The following is an 18,896-nucleotide window of genomic DNA, read 5'->3' as shown; positions in this document are numbered from 1 at the left end:
TGCTCTGTGTGTCACAAAGTAAACACAGAAAGCCTGTCAACATTAAGCTTTCATACTACTTTCTGCTCATAATGCAATGTTTGTATGGGAATCCCAGTATTCTTTAAGAATTCTGCTTGCCTACAAAAGGAGATCTAAGTATTTTTTCCTCCAAATCTTCCCTAAATATTTTAATATAAAATTTCTGAAGTTTTAAATACGAATGCAAATAGATATTGGTGGCTGAATGTGTATCTATCGAGAATGAAATGCTATTTTTAAGGGTGGTATCACTCCTACAACTTGTAACAAAGATAATACCAAAAAGTAAAAAGTAAAAATTCCAACCAAGCAGCAATATCAAATTTTATAAAGTATCACTTTTTTGATCATGAGAATAAGCATATATATATATATATATATATATATATATATACACACACATATACATATATGAAAGTGAGAATTCTTTCCCTTTACAGAGCTGATGTTTTATGAGTTTAAATCTGTTCTTTGTTTTGGCCAATAGCTTGCTTTAAAACACACTAACTAATCAGTTGACCAAAGCTCTACTGGCCATTATATCTACTTGCAAACTAGCAAATTCAACTTTCAATATAACAACACAAAGTAAAATGAAGTGGAATGCTGTGATTTTAAGGGGGCTTTGCCTGCCTTTGTTCTGTGAACTTTGCCAGCTTTCACACCATAGCAGTCCCACAGCCCTTTGTTCAAACTCACAACCTCAAATGTAAAGAACGGCTTTACATTGTGATTTTCTTACCCGAGGAATCCAAATGCATCAAGAAAAATGCTCATTGAGGCTTGGAACAGAAAGAGGTATTTATTTTACATGTGCCCTAGTTCTGCGTAACTCAGCATCATGACAAATGGATTGGGATTGCAATTGAGAGTTGAAACTCTCTTCATCTCCTATGAATTATGAAGCCCAAATACATGGCCTAATATGATAATCCTTTTAAATATCGGGTATTGGTATTGAGGAAACTTGAAGATCATCATCTCACATACTTGATTAGAGCCAATCGTGTGACATTGCAGATGACTCTATCCGATGTCTATTTTTTCACTGAAACACCTGGCTTCATTTTATCTTACAATGTGTAAGAAACACAAATTCTTTCAGGGAAGCCAGTGTGACAGGGTAGAGAAAGCACTTGGGAAACTTACGTATCCTCATCATCATAAGCACAAGGGACGAAGTCAAGCAGATTTGGATCTGACTTCAAATCAGTTTGGTCACTTTCTGACTGTTTGTTTTTAGGCAAATTATTAACTTCTCCGTGCTTCTATTTTCTTTCTTTTTTTTTTCATTTGTCAGACAGTAATTGTGAAGATTAAAGTTTGAGGTGATTGGTAGGTTAGTTGACCTAATTGGGTCATTCAGCATAGTATTTAAAAACCACAACATCACCTTGTAACCCATAAATATGTAAAGCTATAATTTATAAATATATTTTTTAAAGTAAATAATATTTTTGGAGTGCATCATGCATCATACTATGCCTCCCTGATATGAGTATCTGATATTATTAAGGTTGGGTGTATACCACATTTTTCCATGCCACAACTGTCTAGAGTGCATATGCAATTATTTTTAGAATGTGAATAAAAAATATATGCAAGATGAGCCCAAATAACTAGGTTTCCAATTATGTCCAGGTTTCTATTATTTTCTCCTCTCTCTCTCTCTCTCTCTCTCTCTCTCTCTCTCTCTTCTCTCTTCTCTCTTCTCTCTCTCTCTCTCTCTCTCTCTCTCTCTCTCTCTCTCTCTGATTAAATGACATCCAATCTTTATACAAGAAACTCTTAAAGGGTTGAAATAGTGGAGGTGTTCAGTAAGGGCAGGACTGTCATTTGCCTCAGAAGTAAAAACAAAGTTATACATTTGTTTGAGAGCACTAATACAGGATGAAAGTTTTTCCAGAATATGAAGGGAAGTGGGGAAAACATGAGAATGGTCAAACTATTAAAGGCTATATCTCTCTCTCGGTGTTCCAGTAAAGAGAAGAAAACACCGCATTTATTGAAAAGGTGGGGGGGAGCAAGCAATTTTACAGATATGAAATGATGAGACATTGTCAAAAAGTTGCTTCAATAAGTAGTTAAAAATTGCATTAAAGAAGCTTCTGGAAAAAAATAAAATGGAAGTAGCAGTTTTGCAATGCACTTAAAAATGAAGTGGAAAGAAAAGAGGATTGCGAATAATGGAGAAAGAGATCGGGGATGTGAAGGCCCTTGAAGGGGATTATGTTGCCAGAAAGGGACACCAGCTCAAAGAGGATGGCTTCCTGAACTTTGTTCTCTAGTTTCCATTAGTCTTCCTCTTCAAAAAATGTCATCCATTTCATTCAGGGAAGAACATTTTGCTATTTAAATATTGATTTTGAGAACATTTCCTTGATTTGAAAGTTTGCTACCAAGATTGGCAAAAATCCAGACTCTTTCTTTCTGTAGTCTTTATCATGAATTATAGGGTAGTTTTTCTTACCAAAGATAAAATGGGAAGAAGACCAGAATGTAAAACTGTACAAAACACATAGTTCCTGATAATAAAATGTGTTGGCCAGAGCCACTATAGATATTTTATACTGCTTGAGAAATTTTGATTTTATACATAAAGATGTCTAAAAATTAATGTTTCTTGTTTAAAACAAGAACATTTAAAGAATGGTGAGGGAACTCTATATAATAAACTTGGTCTTATGTTTGCATGATTTTTGGCAAATGCTCCTGATTTCTGTTATCCCACAGATACACAGACATTAACCTGAAGAAAAGAAGTGGCTAAAGATAAATTCTCTTACTGCTTGCTCCCTGACAAACCACAGGATCGAAAGCAATCCTGACACATAGTTGGCACTCAGTAAACATTTGTTACACAAATGAAGTGATAAAGCCCTAGAGAAATCAATTAGCAAGTAAACTCTTTTGAGTTAGCTGAGAGCTACTTGGGCCATACAATCCTGAGGTAGAAATCTTTTCAGAATCTTTTCTGAGGCTGTGGGGCATCTCAACCTGAATTCAGATCTCCAATTTCAATAACAGTAAGTAATTTGGTTTATACTCAACTGTGGAAAGATGTTAACTTATTTATTATTTTTTAAAAAAAAAGGAAAAACAATCTAACTCCTCATTTGAATTTGGTGTGTATGTGTGTGTGTGTGTGAGTGTGTGAGTGTGTGTTTGTGTGTGTGTGTGTGTGTGTGTGTAGGTCCTTCTTAAACTTTCTCAATGATTTGTTCTCAGGTTACCTCCTTAAGATATGCTTTTTAGAGACTTAGCCACAACTGAAGAAAATATATCTAAACCTGAAAGTCTGTTTTACATAATATTTCAAGAATATGCCTCCTCTAGTAATATTTTTCTTAGAATTTAGTAAATTTCTTCTGAAACATAAAATAGGCAATGATACACAATTACACGAAAAACACTTCAAAATTAGACAAATCCTACCTCATTCCTTGATTAATTTCATGGCTAAGTAACTTTTAGCCTTCCTAAAATACTTCCCCATGTCTTCCTTACCTATTTTCCACAACACATACTTCAATTGACTCCAACACTACATTTATCACCTGCCTGGCTTCCTGAAGAATTCATAAGAGTGACTCAATAAAATATGACAGGAAAAAAGAGTGCAACATCATTTGGAAGAAATCATTGAAGTGAATACAAGGACAAAACTATGGGAAAGAATGATGTACTGGCTGGGGATGTGGCTCAAGCGGTAGCGCGCTCGCCTGGCATGCGTGCGGCCCGGGTTCGATCCTCAGCACCACATACCAACAAAGATGTTGTGTCTGCCGAGAACTGAAAATAAATATTAAAAATTCTCTCTCTCTCTCTCTCTCTCTCTCTCTCTCCTCTCTCACTCTCTCTTTAAAAAAAAAAAAGAATGATGTACTTATTACATTACAAAATGGCTGCCAGCAAAATACATTAAGAGAATATGAGCTAATTATAATAAAATTTCTGCTAACTGGAAGTAGACAAATAAAGTATATTCATATTCCCCATACACTAAAGCCCTGAGTAGATTTCTTTGAAAATAAGGGATAGGGTTCTAAGTACTTGTGAAATGTCCTTCACTGACCAGAGGCTAACAATGGATGGAACTAGGAACAGTAGGAATCCAGTTCTGCATCATAGAGCAGCATGGGAAGAAGGCTGATTGAGAATAGTTATACATCACAGTTGGGTATCTGCAGAGATATTCTCTCCTATAATTCTGAAAACAAAACTCTAACCCAGGTATACTACCTAGTAAGTAGGAAGAAAGAAAACAGGGAAACAGTAACTGCAGATTGGTCCTGAAATTGCACACTCTTCTCCAACACAAAAATGCAGATTCTGAGCTCCAGAGCAAGAGTTGGCCAAGAGACTTTTCTACCACATAAAGACGTTCTGTGTCTGTACTCTTGTGACAAGACAAGACAGTAGCCATCAAACATGTGGCGACTGAACATGTGAAATGTTGTTAGAGTGACTGAGGAATTTCGTTTTTAATTTTGTTAATTTAAATTTAATTTTCATAATTTCAGGAATAATTTTAAATTATTCCTTATGGTCTCAAATAAATTTTGAAAAAGCCTCTGAAAAGCTGGTTTTAAAAAGAAATGAAAATCAATAAAAAAGGAAAAGGGGGAAATCATGAAATGAAATTGATTTTCATGCATGCATGAGTCTGTTGGGATGAACCCCAACTGTGATGTATAACTACGAAGCTCTAATAAATGAAAAATGAAAGCAGAGTGGGGAGAACAACAAAAAAAGAAACCTTAAATACAGGGAAATAATTAGAGAAACTAAATTTAATTAGTATAAGAAGTAGAATAGATACTGAGGAAATAGAATCAGAAATATAAAAATTATATTTGAGAAAACAGTAGAGGTTGTAAAGAAAAAAATATAGAAAAGTAAGTAAATAAGAAAAACACAATTTATTTGGAAGCAGGTTCTATATATACATGATAAATTTCTCTTCTTCTGAAAATAGAAAAAATAAAGCCAAAATATGTTCAAATATATATTGTACAATATTACTGAAACTGAGTTAAACATAAGTATGATAAATTAAATGCCAAATTATCAATTTTAAGACATGTCTTTTGAATTTGTTAAAATTTGAAAATAAAGAATTCAATGAGGGTCAAATTGGAAAAGCAAATCATGTGAAATATTAGAGTGGAGGAAATGAGGATAACCTCTGAAAATTGTGAGTGTGTGTGAGAACACGTTTGTGTCAGTGTTAGGAACTGGCCCAGGGCTTCATGCATGCCAGGTAAGCACTCTTCCATTAAGCTACACCACCAACCCCAAACTCTGAAATCTTTATCTGTAATGTTCCATGTCAGATGCTACAACTGCTACAGAATAAAAATATGGACTCCAAAATTTGTACCAGCTAAACTATTGTTTATATACATAAAGATAACCAAATGCTATTCCCAAATGAGCAAGGCTCAGTAAATATGGTACTCATTAGTATGTTTGTAAAAATCACTTGATGACAAAGTCAGTCAACAATGAGATAAATGAAGAAAAACAAATAAAATGTTTAGGAATGAGGAAGCTATAATTGATCGTAGTCAGGAAACATGTTCCAATAAAATTAAAATACCTATGGCAAAGTGAAAAACAAAAAGTCAATATTAAGAATACTAACAATGGAAGAATGATAATGACTATGTAGAATGGGAAGTGGAGGGAGAAAATTTAAGAGCACAAACTTCTCTAATTGTCATGGAAGGAAATCATGACATACTTTCTAAATTTGATGATTTTTTAAAAATGTAACTGCTTTGGGAACTAGTGATAGATTTTTATATTCACTGCAAATATAAGAAAAACAATCAACCTAGGTAAATTTGATGCAAAAAAGGTGAATTGTGAAAGAGGACTTAGTCATTTCCGGAAACTAAGAATTGGAAAACGCTTCCAATTCAACTGTACAAAGAAATCAAAAGCCACATGGTAGATCTGTCTTTCTCAACATATCCTCCATGGTTTTCTGTTTCTATATTTCTTCTTTCACTCCATCTCGACAATTAACTTCCCCAAACTCACATAGAGAAAAAAACATGGCTTAGACCATGGGAATTTTGCATATTATTACTTTAGTCTTCAGTTCTAGTTTATTTTTCTTATCTTCCAGTTCTAAAATTTTGAGTGACATATTCCATAGTTCCACTTCCAAGTCAGCTGCCCAATTTTGATTCATTCAATTATAACAGGAAACAAGGATGAATAAAAACCTGATTTGCCCAGCTTAAGTCAGATGGGTATAACTGACCCTATCAACTATGGCCTGAAGTGAGATTAGAGTGAGGGTAGAAAACTCCCACAAGAAAAAATCTATAGGGAAAACACAAATTTAAGTTACATTTCTCTCAAATATAATCTGAGACACCACCTGTAACTTCCACCTTATGCTATAATTACTAATGTTATGCACAAGATATTTCTAGTTTATTTTGCTTCTTTCAAGGCTCCTTCTGTCTAGTGGGTGGAAGTGCCTTCAGACTGTGTTTGAGTTCAGGCACAGAGATAGAAACAGCCAAGGTGTTCCATAGGTTTGGGTAACTGGATGTTCACAAAAGAACAAATCTTTCCTGTTAACCTATGACGAACATGTGCCATGAGATATCTACTTTGTTGTTTTAAGCCACTGAGATGTGATTTCATTTTGTTACTGCAGAATTATTTAACTTACTGTTATAGTTTGGATAAGTGTCCTCCCAAAGGACCATGTATTAAAGACTTGGTCCCTAGAATGTGCTATTGATGCTAGAATGAAGTGATGAAACCTTGAGAAGGTGGGGCTTAATGGGACCTTTTAAGTTACATGCCCTTGGGGAGGTTTGTGAGACCCCAATCTCTTCTTCATCTTCTCTTCCTCTTATTCTCTCAGGGTATAAGTAGTTCTTCTCTGACACATACTGCCACCATGATGAGTCTCCCTTGCCTGAGGCCCAAAGTTATGGGACCATTCAATCTTGAACTGGAAACTTCATAACTAGGAGCCAAAATAAACCTTTTCTCTTTGTAAGTTAATTGCCTAAGTATTTCATTACAGTGACAGAAAACTGACTAAAACCTGTTATGACTACTCATCCATCCTTCCTTTTCATTAATTAGTTGATTCTGCAGGACCCATCAGCTGTTAACTATATCATGGCAGAACAATTCTATTTTGCTATATTTTACTGCTCTCTTACTCTCTGGATAGTAGAGAAATACCCTCCACTTCTTTGATCTTTTTTCATAAGAGGTTTCCACAAGGTTGTTGAGACCCTGCTGGAAGTATTGCTTTTTTATGTTTAAGGCATATTCTCAAAAAAGGCAGATGCTGGGCCCTGGGACGGAGGATGATAAAGCACAGATTTTCAAGCATTCTTATCAGCAACTATAATCTATTCAAAAATTTTACCCCCTGTCATTTATTTTATTATGTGCTCCCAGATTTATTTCTCACCTAAAAATCTTCTTTCAGAGTCCAAAATGCTCTGACTCTTAGTTGACATTTTTCAATGATCCATTTTCTTAAACCATCAGGTTTCCCAGGGCTTTTGCTGCTGTCCCTCAATGTGACAATAAATCCTAATGAAAGGAATATGACAGAGAAAATCTGCATAAACTAAATGTAAGGGGAAAGAAAGAAAGCAAAAAGTTAACCTTTTATGGGGGACTCAATGGGCCAGGTGTTTTAATTAGGCTTGGGGTTTTTTTTTTGGTTTGTTTTCATTTTTTTTTCCTTCTATGATCACAAGAACTTACAAGAACAAGGTTAGAGGAGGCAAAGTTTATTTGGGAGTCATGGTTTCAGAGTTCTCTGTCAACAGACAGCCAACACCATTTCTCTGGGCTCCAGGTGAGGCAGAACATCATGGCAGAAGAATGTGGAGGAGGAAAGCATCTTAGAACATGGCAATCATGAAACAGAGAGAGTGTTCATTCACCAGGGCAAAAATATATGTCCCAAAAGCATACACCCAGCAACCTATCTCCTCTAGTCACACCGTACCTGTGTACAGCTACCTCCAATTAGTCCATACCAGTGGATTAAGGCACTGTAATTGGGTTGAGACTCTTATAATTCATTCATTCTGAACTCTCTTGCATTGCCTCACACTTATGCTTTTGGGGAACACCTCATATCTAAACTATCACACTGAGTTCTCACTGGGGGATGATTTTGCCTTCCGGGTGATATTCTGCATGGTCTAGAGACTGTTTCATTTGTCACATCTAGACAGGTTGTGGCTACTGGCATCTAATGGGTAAATGGCAGAGATGCCACTAAACATCTTGCAATGCACAAGAACTGCCCATGACAAAGAATTATCTGATCCAAAATATCTCTACTGATGATATTGAGAAAGTCTGTGATAAAGGTTTAATTAGGAATTTTGTCTTTAATATGAATTTGTCACTTTGGACGCTGTCATATTCCTCCTCCATAAATTAATACTATACATTTCCTGTATTTGAGATAATAATTTTGGTGTTGCGACCAACAAATGAAATGATACAGTAAGACAAAGAAATGACACACTACTAGCTACAAATAAGCATTGTCACAATAGTCATCAAAACTCTTGGGAATGTCTTACACTTTAAGGGTGATTTGTTACCTGATTCAAACACAGGACTATTGAATCCATCTAAGAGAAACTATAAATTATTCCATTGTTGTCTTAAAAAAACTAAATTTGCAAGCTTTTGTTCAATTCTCTAATCAGAACATATTCTCACAAAGTTAGAAAGGATATCTGGATCATGATCTAGTTTTATAAAGTACTATCAAGTTTCAAAAAAAAAAAGCACTTACCTCAATTTTTAATAGTCCTGGGGGCCCAAACTGAGGATACAGAACATAATCTCTTATTCCCTGAAACAGAAGTTGAGCCAATAACATAGGGTACTTTATAAACGAAGTAATGTCTGGTATCCTGGAGCTAAAGAAACTGTTGGCACATTCTACAAAATCACAGCTGTTTCAGTCTCATTTAGTGACTGGTCCCAGTCTCTGAAGCCCATTTTGCCTTTTGAAATATAGCACAGCTAGCTATTCTGCAGTATGTGATTACAGCCACTGACAAGGGAGGTTTTCTTTATTTTTTAGCTCTGTCACAAAAGCTTTAGAAAATCTTGACAAGTGCTGTTAAGAAATACAGATTACTTTTTAAGAAAGAAGATACATAGGGATTTCTTAATGTGCCCATAATTGTGCATATTTTTATCCACAAATTAAATACATATTTAAATCATTAGGGTAAAAAGGTGTCCTTCCATAAAGAAAAAAAAGAATTACACTAATGTAACCACATGCAATGGTGTTGCAAGAAAGAATTGATGTGACTTCATTCAATGACCATGTGCATTTTTAGATTCTGAAACAAAAGTCTGCCAACAACTCTGAATCAGACTTTTCTTACAGCAGGGCCCTATCCCAGGAGACTAAAGAGCTTAAAAAGTAGGGAAGATGCCATATTTTGACATAAGACAGCTGTGTGTAAATGGGAAAGGGGGCAAAAGGTGAAATGAGTATAGACACTCAACTCCTTTAAGAGTGAAGGTTTTTTTTAAAGGCCACAGTAAGAAAGGGTTACATATACTTCTTTGCATAAATGTCAAGATAGTAAACCATTGACAAAAGTTCATGTATTTATTTAGGAAATTGTTTTATAAAAAGTGGGAACTTTATGGTAATACTCAGTAAACTCCAAGCAGTAAATAAAGTAACTTCTTTTAATACTATACATTAACTTCTCCCACACTCTAAACCAATATATAAATCAGAGCAAATAAGTCAGCTGATAATTTTTTTAATAACTTAAAGCATTAATCAAAAATAAATTTGAAAGGATTCCATATTGAATAAATGGAAGTAGTTTGGGCACTAATAGCATGGGCTTCTAATGTTTTAAGTATCACTAAAGTGAATGATCCTTCAAATTCTACTGGTGAATAAAGTATTTTAATTAAATATTATTCGCCCAAACTTAAGTTTCCAGCTTGGTATAAAAACAGAATATATTAAGCAAAATTTTTTCTAGAGTGCATAATGAAATTTCCCATCCTCTTAACTACACTGGAAAGCAAGCATGCTTAACCTGGGAAACCAAAGATCCTGGAAGAAAGATTTCCATAAATGGGTATCCACAAATCTGAGGAATCCTTGAAATTATATGGAGAATTAGATTGACAGGCTATACTTTTAATCAGCTTCTCAAAGTGAATCAGAGCTCATAAAAAGTTTAGTGCCACTGGTACAACACAGAACTTAAGTTAACACATTTTTGACTAATCATGGTATTCATTACGAATATCTACTTTTGTCTCCCATTCCTACCATGTTGGAACACAGAGATGCACACAAGATATTAAAGTGATTAGGTCAATTTTTTCAGCCACAAAATGACTTGGAATTATCACTTTGAATACTAGTAGTCAAAAATAGACTACAGATACAGTGAAACTCCTAAGCTGAGTACAAAAGAAAAAAAAAACCCTCTAGTCTTATAATTTCTGTTGTGGTTTAGATATGAGGTGTCCCCACAAATCTCAAATGTGAGATAATGCAAGAATTTTGAGGTGAAATGATCAGATTATGAAAGGTACAACTTAATTGATGGATTAATCCACTGATATGAATTAACTGGGTGGTAATCCAAGGCAGGTAGGGTTTGACTGGAAGAAGTAGGTCACAGGGGAGTTAATATTTTATCCTTGGTGAACAGAGCTCTCTCTTTCTTTCTCTCAGTCTGCTTCCTCATTACTAAGTTCTGAGTTGCTTTCCTCCTCCACACCCTTCCACCTTGATGTACTTCCTCGCCTTAGGCCCAGAACTGTGGAGTCAACTGACCATGCACTGAACCTCTGAAACCACAAGACAAAATAAACGTATTCACCTCTAAGTTGTTCTTGTCATACCTCTTGGTCTCAGTAATGAGAAACAGACTAAAACAGAAATTGGTACCAGGAGTGGGACCATTGCTATGACTAACCTGACCATGTGGTTCAAAAACCTTGGGACCTGATTTGTGGAGATACGAATTGTGACAAGTTTAGAGATGTAAGCTGTAAAAGCTTTAGATTGTTATAAGAAAAGCTTAATGTGTGATTCAAGTGGGGGGTTCAAAAACCTGAATGTCAATGCCGGTAGGACTGTGGATAGTAAAGACTGGGCTCATGAAGTTTCAGATGAGAAAGAGGAATCTATTGGAAATTGGACTAAAGGCCATTTAAGTTTCATTCTGGTAAAGAATTTGTCTACATTTTTTCCCATGTCCTGAGACTTTCTGTGTGACTGAATTTAAAGGTGATGAACTAATTGACCTGGCAGAGGAAATTTCAGGGCAGTACAGCATTCAGACCATGACATGTATATTGCTGGCAGCTCCTAGTTAAGTTTACTGTGATAATCAGGAGCAAAAAAGCAGAGTAGAAGGATTTGAAAAACTTGAAGTTTGATCAGAAAAAAAATGCAAGTAAAACTGGATCTAAATAGCTGTGGTTGTTGAAGAAATTACAGTCAATAAAAATGCTAAATACTTTACCAAGAAACAACAGGAAAGATGGCTTGAAGGCATCTGAGGAATTGGCAAGACCTTGTCCATCTCAGGCTCAAGAGTATAAAAGTAAAAATTCCTTTAAGAATTTGAACACCCTACACAGGGACCCAGGAAGTTATTTCACTGTGCTTGGTTGCCCAGGTACTTAGAGGCTGCTGAGTCATAGTCCCAGGAGACTTGGATATAGCTCAATATGATGACAGATCTTAATATCAACCAAGTAGTTGGTTCTATAGGAATGCAAAGTTATAAAGTTGGGGTCGTGGAGGCTTCCACCTCTCTCTCTCTCTCTCTCTCTCTCTCTCTCTGCACTTTGGTTGTCATGTTCTGAATTGCTTTCCTCTACCATGCCCTTCCACCATGATATTCTTCCTTACCTTGGATCCAGAGCTATGCAGTCTGCCAACAGTGACTAAAACTTGACTTAAGCAATTTCTATTCCTGGACATTCCTCAAAAGAATTGCTTTCCTATACTTTTGCCACTAAGAGTGTAACTTAAAACCTAATTACAGTTCTTATCTGATGGCTACTGTATTAAAACTTTCCTGGTTCATTTGAACATCTGTACTGTCTAGCACAGAGCATAACACGTGGGAGATGTTCAGTCAACTGGGCAATATGATTTTCACAAGTTTCAAAGAATGGGTAGCTTCCTTATTTATTTCATTCTCAGCAGGTTCCCAAAAATATAGCCAAAATTTATCACTACTTATGAGTGTGTATTTGTAATACCCTTATGCTTAAAGTTAGAATTTTTTTATTTTGTCTTGGTAGATAATGAAATCTCTGAGAAAATTTTGGTGTTCTAACTTTCTATGTCATTTCCAGCACTGTAGATTCTAGGTCAACATCTGTATAAATTGGGGAAAGTCACTTTGCCATATTATGCCTCAGTATACACACACACACACACACACACACACACACACACACACCAAGAGAAAGTATAATGATCATTAATGATGATATCAAATATATCCACACACAAATATTATTCAGTACAGGTCTTGATTGTTCAATCATTTCTTTATTCATGGGTAAAGGTAACAAAGATTCTTCTATATTCAGCTTTTGAAAATTAACCCATCTACAGAAAAGAAAATGAACCCACTTACCAAAAATAGCACACATCTTTACTATCTAATGTTTTATTACAGATTTTTAAGCTACATATTTATTTTCTTATCATCAGTTTAAAGAAATTTCATACAGAGTAAGTTTTTGCATGTCTTCCATGGTAAATTATTCTATTTTAAATTTGTTATAGTGTTATAAATAAACTACATAATTGCTTATGAGGACCAAATTACAGCATAATCTGAGTGCATCTGAAATGCACAAAGTGTTCTCATTGTTTCAATTAGAGAAAAGAAGAAAGTTACCTATTAGAATTAACAGCTTATCCTTTAGCTATCCATTATTCAAAAATAATACATCATGAATTATTCACTGATTATAAAGCACAATACACTGTTAAAATTCTAATGTTACTAAAATAGATGTGTTCTTGGACCTTTCATTTTGTATTAGATATTTTGGAATAGCTAAAGGCAAATACAGTCAGGTTCACATATGGGAGGAAAGCAGCAGTGTAGCTTGAGACCACATTAAAGATAGCTTCTAAGGAGCTTGGAATTCATACCATCAATATCACAAATTTAGGTTAAGATGGTAAATTATACTTTTAAAAACCATATTTGCAGATATTTCACTTTGATAACTCTAGGTATAAGACAACTTGAAAAAAAAAGTTATTTCACATCAATGTCTCCAAACTTGTGTTAGGCTAATTCTTCTATTAAGAGAATGATTTATGAGAGAAGATTTATAGACAGCAGGGTCAGAACAGACAGAGTAAGAACTCAAGGGACCAACAAGTACTATGAATTTGTGGGAACAGAGAGAGGTACTCCCTCTGCTGTATGGGGAAAATCAGAGAAGAATTATCCAAGATCAACTTTCAGAGGACAGATACAGCAAATAAGGATGCTAAGTGTACTACTTGAAGATGAGCCTAAACAAGTTATAAATTGGTAATCAAATGATCCCTCTCTCCTTGGTCCATCTTCTCTTTGTGCTTAACATCCTATTTTGATAATTTACTCTATAGATTTTTATAAGTTAAAATCTATACATATGTTCTTCTTTTAAAATCCAGCCTATAATCTAATATCTTTAATGGTTTTAATTCACAATGATATTGAGTTATCCTTGATGAGAATACAGAAAGCGTCCTGTATGTTAGAATAACAAAACTGAGAAAAGAGACAATAGAATTTATTGTAAACATACATAATTTGTATATTGAAATATTTGGGGAAAGAAAAACCTCATAAACCAACTTTTAGTATTAGTTTTATTTGCTTTTTTTTTTGGCTTTGTTTTCTGATTTTGTTTGTTTGTTTGTTTTTGACATTGTGGGATAGAACCCAAGGCAAGGGCTGTACCAATGAACTATATCCCTGTCAGTAAATCAATTTTTATGTAAGGAGCAGGATGGGGAGAGTGGGAGGGAAATGATGATTTGTTCTAGATTTCAAGCCTCTTTATGAGTACCTATGATACAAGATGATCTTGGGTAACTTCCAGGAACATGAAGACCCAACAGATGGATACAATTATGTCAAAGTCCTTCCAAACTCATTACAGAGTTCACAGAGGAAGTTTGGGGTAATTATTTGTGGATTACCATTGTCCAAGTTCATTGTTTTAGTTGTGGTTATGTGTTCTCATTGAGAAGAACTGATCAGAGTAAAGTTTTAATTTATTTTGCTTGTACTTCTCATATTGAAATAAAATAGACAATAAATTTAAACCCACTCTGTATTTAGACCTATTGTCACTATCTGGGCAACATCAATTAAATCAGATTAAATATAATTACATAGAACAAAACCATTATTATTAATAAAATATACAGAAATTATATCCTTGGTAAAATGACAAAGTTTTTTAAAGTATTCATTGAAAAAATACTAAGTGTATTTTCAAATAGGTAACATCAGACTTTAGAATTGTTTAATTTCTAAAACACTAAACATAAATTGGGTCAAAACTGAGAAAGCAAAGCTAACCAACATATAACACTGTCAGATATGGATGTTTCCATACTGACAACAAAGTAAGTTTTTTAAAAAATCAATAGAATGTTATTCTTACTGCTCAAAGATGGCTGATTATTTAGATACTATAGAAAATATACTGGTGGTTTTGGAATTCATCCATCAATTCTATTTAGAATACATTTAGAGCCTCCTCTGCTTTCACAGATCATGTGCCTCAATTTCCCAATGTAGAATTGCCTCTGGGCAGTGCCAGGATTGTCATCTATCAGAGACAGAATAACCTCAAGAACCATTCCCATTCGTAGTTGGTCAGATAAGTCAAATGGCATAAAATATATTTTATTAAAGGAGTCAGTATTTCTGGTTTATACTGCTCTGTTAAGTGACATGACAAATGCTTTTCCAAATTAGTTGGAATAATAATTAGAACTCTCCCATAGCCAGATGTTGAGACACACATGCCATGTTAGACAAAAATATGAATGAATATTTTTGAGCTGTATGCATTTTTAAACCATTTTAACGTCTGCATATAGTGCTCAGGTTAAATTAATTTTATGTTTTTATATTCAGATATACTGTCTCATTCCTAGGATGACTTGAGGTTGATGTACTTGATTTCAAAACAAACAAAAATGCATAAACATATCCAGCAGCGTCGACAGAAGACCCTTATGTCATTCATTCATAGGTAGCACTTTGACCCCGTGTGCATTGATGTAAGTGATAAGAATTTTGGCTCTCTGTTCTATTACATCAATAAGCTTTTCGATTCCTTGTCTACCACCTTGACTTTCCCAGTAAACCTTATCAAGAAACAGAGACTGAAGGAGTTTCTGCCGTAAATGCTGGCTCTTCAGAACAGAAACTGCAGATTCTGGAAACCTGAAAAGACAACGTGATATTTCATCCTTAGTAATTGCTTAGAAATATGAGTCCTTTCCCAACTGCCCTGCCATTCATTCATCCCGCATAAATTACATAATTAAATGATACCTTGAGAACCAAAACATTTTTGTCACTGCCAAGATGACACTTCTCTTAATAATAATATAGTAGAAGCATGTGTTTCGAATGAACTGAATTTCCTAACCCATTGAGAACCTGACATACTAATGTCTTATTTAAGGTCATTTGTATGTAGGCAAAGAGTGGCACAGAATTAGGTTTCCTTGAGACAAGCAAAAATACTTTCTTCAGTCTTGAGCTCCATTTCATCAGCATCCTCACAAGTGACAAGGTGGGATTTTATGTATGAAAATGTGAGAAGCAAAGTGCTGACAGTTTCAGTAAAGTGTTCTCAAAGAGTAGAAGTTATACAACTGAGAGAGGAAAATTTCTCATTTTACTACATACATTTGGGATTACTGGGAGCATTATATTTAGTGGAGTGTTAAAGTTGGACACAGTTTTGATCTAGAATGTCCCCTAAGAGACCCATATGTTAAGAGCTTGGTCCTCAGGGTAGTACTATTGGGAGATAGTAAAACCTTTTAAAGGTGGGCCTAGTGGGAGGTTTTAGATTGCTACCTTGAAGGAGATAGTGGGGTCCTGCCCGCTTCCTTTTCCTCTCTCTTCAGATTCTTAGCCATGAGGTAGATGGGACTACTCTTCCATGCACTCCCACCATGATATACTGGGCTACCACAGACCCAAAACAACAGAGCCAATTGGTTATCGATTCAAAGCTACAAAACTATACACCAAAAGAAAATTTTCATTTTAATAAATTGATTATATCTGGTATTTGCTACCGTAATGGAAAGCTGACTTGCAAAAATGTTTTTCAAATAAATTTAGTGACACAAGTTTTAGAGCCAAGTCACTGCATAAGACATCTCTCTGGGTAAACCTAAGGCCAGCCTGGAAGGATTTTTGTTGCATTACCTTAAGAGGGTACAAAAATCTCATTTGGTCTTTCCCAGCTTTCACTAAAATGTTGACAAAAGTATTATAAAATATTAGGGTTAATACTAATTTTAAAATAAATTCAGTTGTACCTTTAAAACTATAGCAAGAATACTTACTCGCTTAAAGAGTACACACTGCCAGAAATTTCAGACCTTCTAAGCACCTCTTCCATTTTTTTTTTTTTAATACCAGAGATTGAACTCAGGGCACTTAACCACTGAGCCACATCCTCAGCCCTTTCCTTTTCTTACTAAGTTGCGGGGGCTGACTTTGAATTGGCGATACTCCTGCCTCAGGTGCTGGGATTTCAGGCATTCACTACCATGCCCGGCCACCTCTTTTTGATGAGTCACAGGAGGAATGGCACATGGGATGTATGGATTCAAGGGATCTACGGGCTCTAGCCATTCTGATCCTACCTGAAAACCAAAGGCCCCAGAGCTAAGCGTGTTTAATAATTCTGAGACATGTGGAATGAATGACATAATGCTTACAAGATGCTCTGAGTTTCCTGAGACATTTATTATATGATCTAGTGGGCTACAATATTAATTGAGTAGCCTTTTTACTCTATGAAGTATTAATAATCCATTTATAAATTCTATAGCCCTTCAACTAATTTATTTGTGGCAGAATATATGAGATGAAACTTTTAAAACCATAAGTCTCTTTAGTGACTAATCCTCTTCATAAAGGAAAACAAAAATATCACTGGTCTTTGCATTACACTGATTAACAGGAATATTCAATGCATAAATCTGGAATTAGTGAAGTCTTCATTTAACTTCTCAATGTGTGAATTATATTTCAAAGATTTAGCTTTAAACCCAATGCTCCTCACAATATACTTGAAGTTTAATTTTCTCTGAAAAAAACAAATAAGACTATTATATCTACATGAATATTTAACGTGGATGGAGTATATTCTGCAGGAACTTTAATTCTGAGAAGAAATTTCAGGTCCTGTAATATCAATTAAGTAAGTGATGTCTTAGGAATGTAAATTTTCCTACACATAAAATTTCCTTAGTTTAGACACTCAAAAAATAGAATCTGTCATATATTCTACCTTCAATACAAAAACAGAACATGAAGCTGGGCAAGGTGTCCGTCCCATGCCTGTGATCCCAGAAGCTCAGGATGCTGAGGCAGGAGGATCACAAGTTCAAAGCCAACCTCAGCAACTAGCAAGGTCCTAGCCAAATTAGCAAGACCCTGTTTCCAAATATAAAATTTTAAAAAGGCTGGGAATGTGGTCCCGTGGTTAAATGCCCCTGGGTTCATATCCAGGTGCAAAAAAATAAAAATAAAAAATAAAATAACTTGAAGAACAAGTATCAATAGTCAATAGGATAGGTAACATGGCAAAACCTCATGAAATTGGTCTCACAAAACTCACTTTTTAATCTTTGAAGTATATAAAATCTTTTAATCTTTAAAGTATATAAAATCCACATTACCTAAGTATTAGAGTTCAGGAAGAATAATCAAAATATGCTTCAGAGTATTACAAACAAGAAATTTTAGGTGTTTTTGTTTTGTTTTATTTCGGCTTTTGTTTTCTGCAGTGCTGGTGATTGAACCCAGGGTCTCATGTATGATAGGCAAGCTCCCTATCAGTGAGCTCCATTTAACCTTTATTGAGAAAAGTAATAGTAACCAAGCATGAACACCACATATCATTACAAGAAAAAAATATTGGGCTTGGATTTGGAAGAACTGAGTTTTAACTTCAACTATATTCTTTTTTTTTTTTTTTTAGGTGATATCTCACTGTGACCCAGGCTGGCCTCAAACTTAATATCCTCCTGCCTCCGCATCTAGAATAGCTGGGATTCAGTCATGTGCCACTTTGACAGGCTTAACTCAATTTTAGACTTGCTGGTATGCTTTCCAGCAGTCACTTAACTTCACAGAATTACTATTGTACTAAAGTATCATTGTATTTGTAAGTCTCCAACTTACCTCAGTGTCTTAGTCAATCTGATTTTAGACCAAGGTAGGAAGCAAAGAGAAGATGGTTCTCTTTGAAATCTCTCATCACCTTGAAATATAGTCAGTTTCCATGCTAGGGTTGAATAGCTCAAACTTTATAGCTGGTTCCTGCCACTATTAAGTGTGTACACTCCTTGTTTTCAAATAAATGTAAGATCAAGTATTCCATAAGCGCCCATCATGTTGTTACTTACAATGAATAGTGCATAATAATTGTAGAAAATAATGGGTTTTATTGTGACATTTTCACACGTGTGTATTATATGCTTTGCTTATACCCACCTTCCTATTGTACTTTAACTTTAACATCTGCAAAGCAGAATTCATTTTCTCTAGTTCCACATA

General features: G+C 34.9%; 1 protein-coding gene and 1 pseudogene across 4 annotated transcripts in view; both read right to left on the bottom strand.

Moving 5' to 3' along the window:
- The window catches only part of LOC308654727 (rRNA-processing protein FCF1 homolog), a 42,409-nt pseudogene extending 33,458 nt beyond the window's left edge, over positions 1 to 8,951 (bottom strand). The window contains exon 1 of the transcript XR_014024278.1: positions 8,834 to 8,951. The product of XR_014024278.1 is annotated as an rRNA-processing protein FCF1 homolog (transcript). The remainder of the gene's footprint in view (positions 1 to 8,833) is intronic.
- A 4,983-nt stretch (positions 8,952 to 13,934) lies between these two features.
- Positions 13,935 to 18,896, bottom strand: part of GASK1B (golgi associated kinase 1B) — a 53,467-nt gene continuing 48,505 nt past the window's right edge. For all 3 annotated transcript variants that reach the window (XM_081304137.1, XM_081304136.1, XM_081304138.1), the window contains exon 5: positions 13,935 to 15,530. In XM_081304137.1, the coding sequence (XP_081160263.1) occupies positions 15,323 to 15,530 (208 nt within the window). In that variant the 3' untranslated portion in view covers positions 13,935 to 15,322. The remainder of the gene's footprint in view (positions 15,531 to 18,896) is intronic.

The sequence above is a fragment of the Spermophilus citellus genome (genome assembly GCF_964194105.1).
Source record: "Spermophilus citellus genome assembly, chromosome: 8".
Lineage (NCBI taxonomy): Eukaryota > Metazoa > Chordata > Mammalia > Rodentia > Sciuridae > Spermophilus > Spermophilus citellus.
This window is presented reverse-complemented; position numbering and strand designations above follow the sequence as displayed.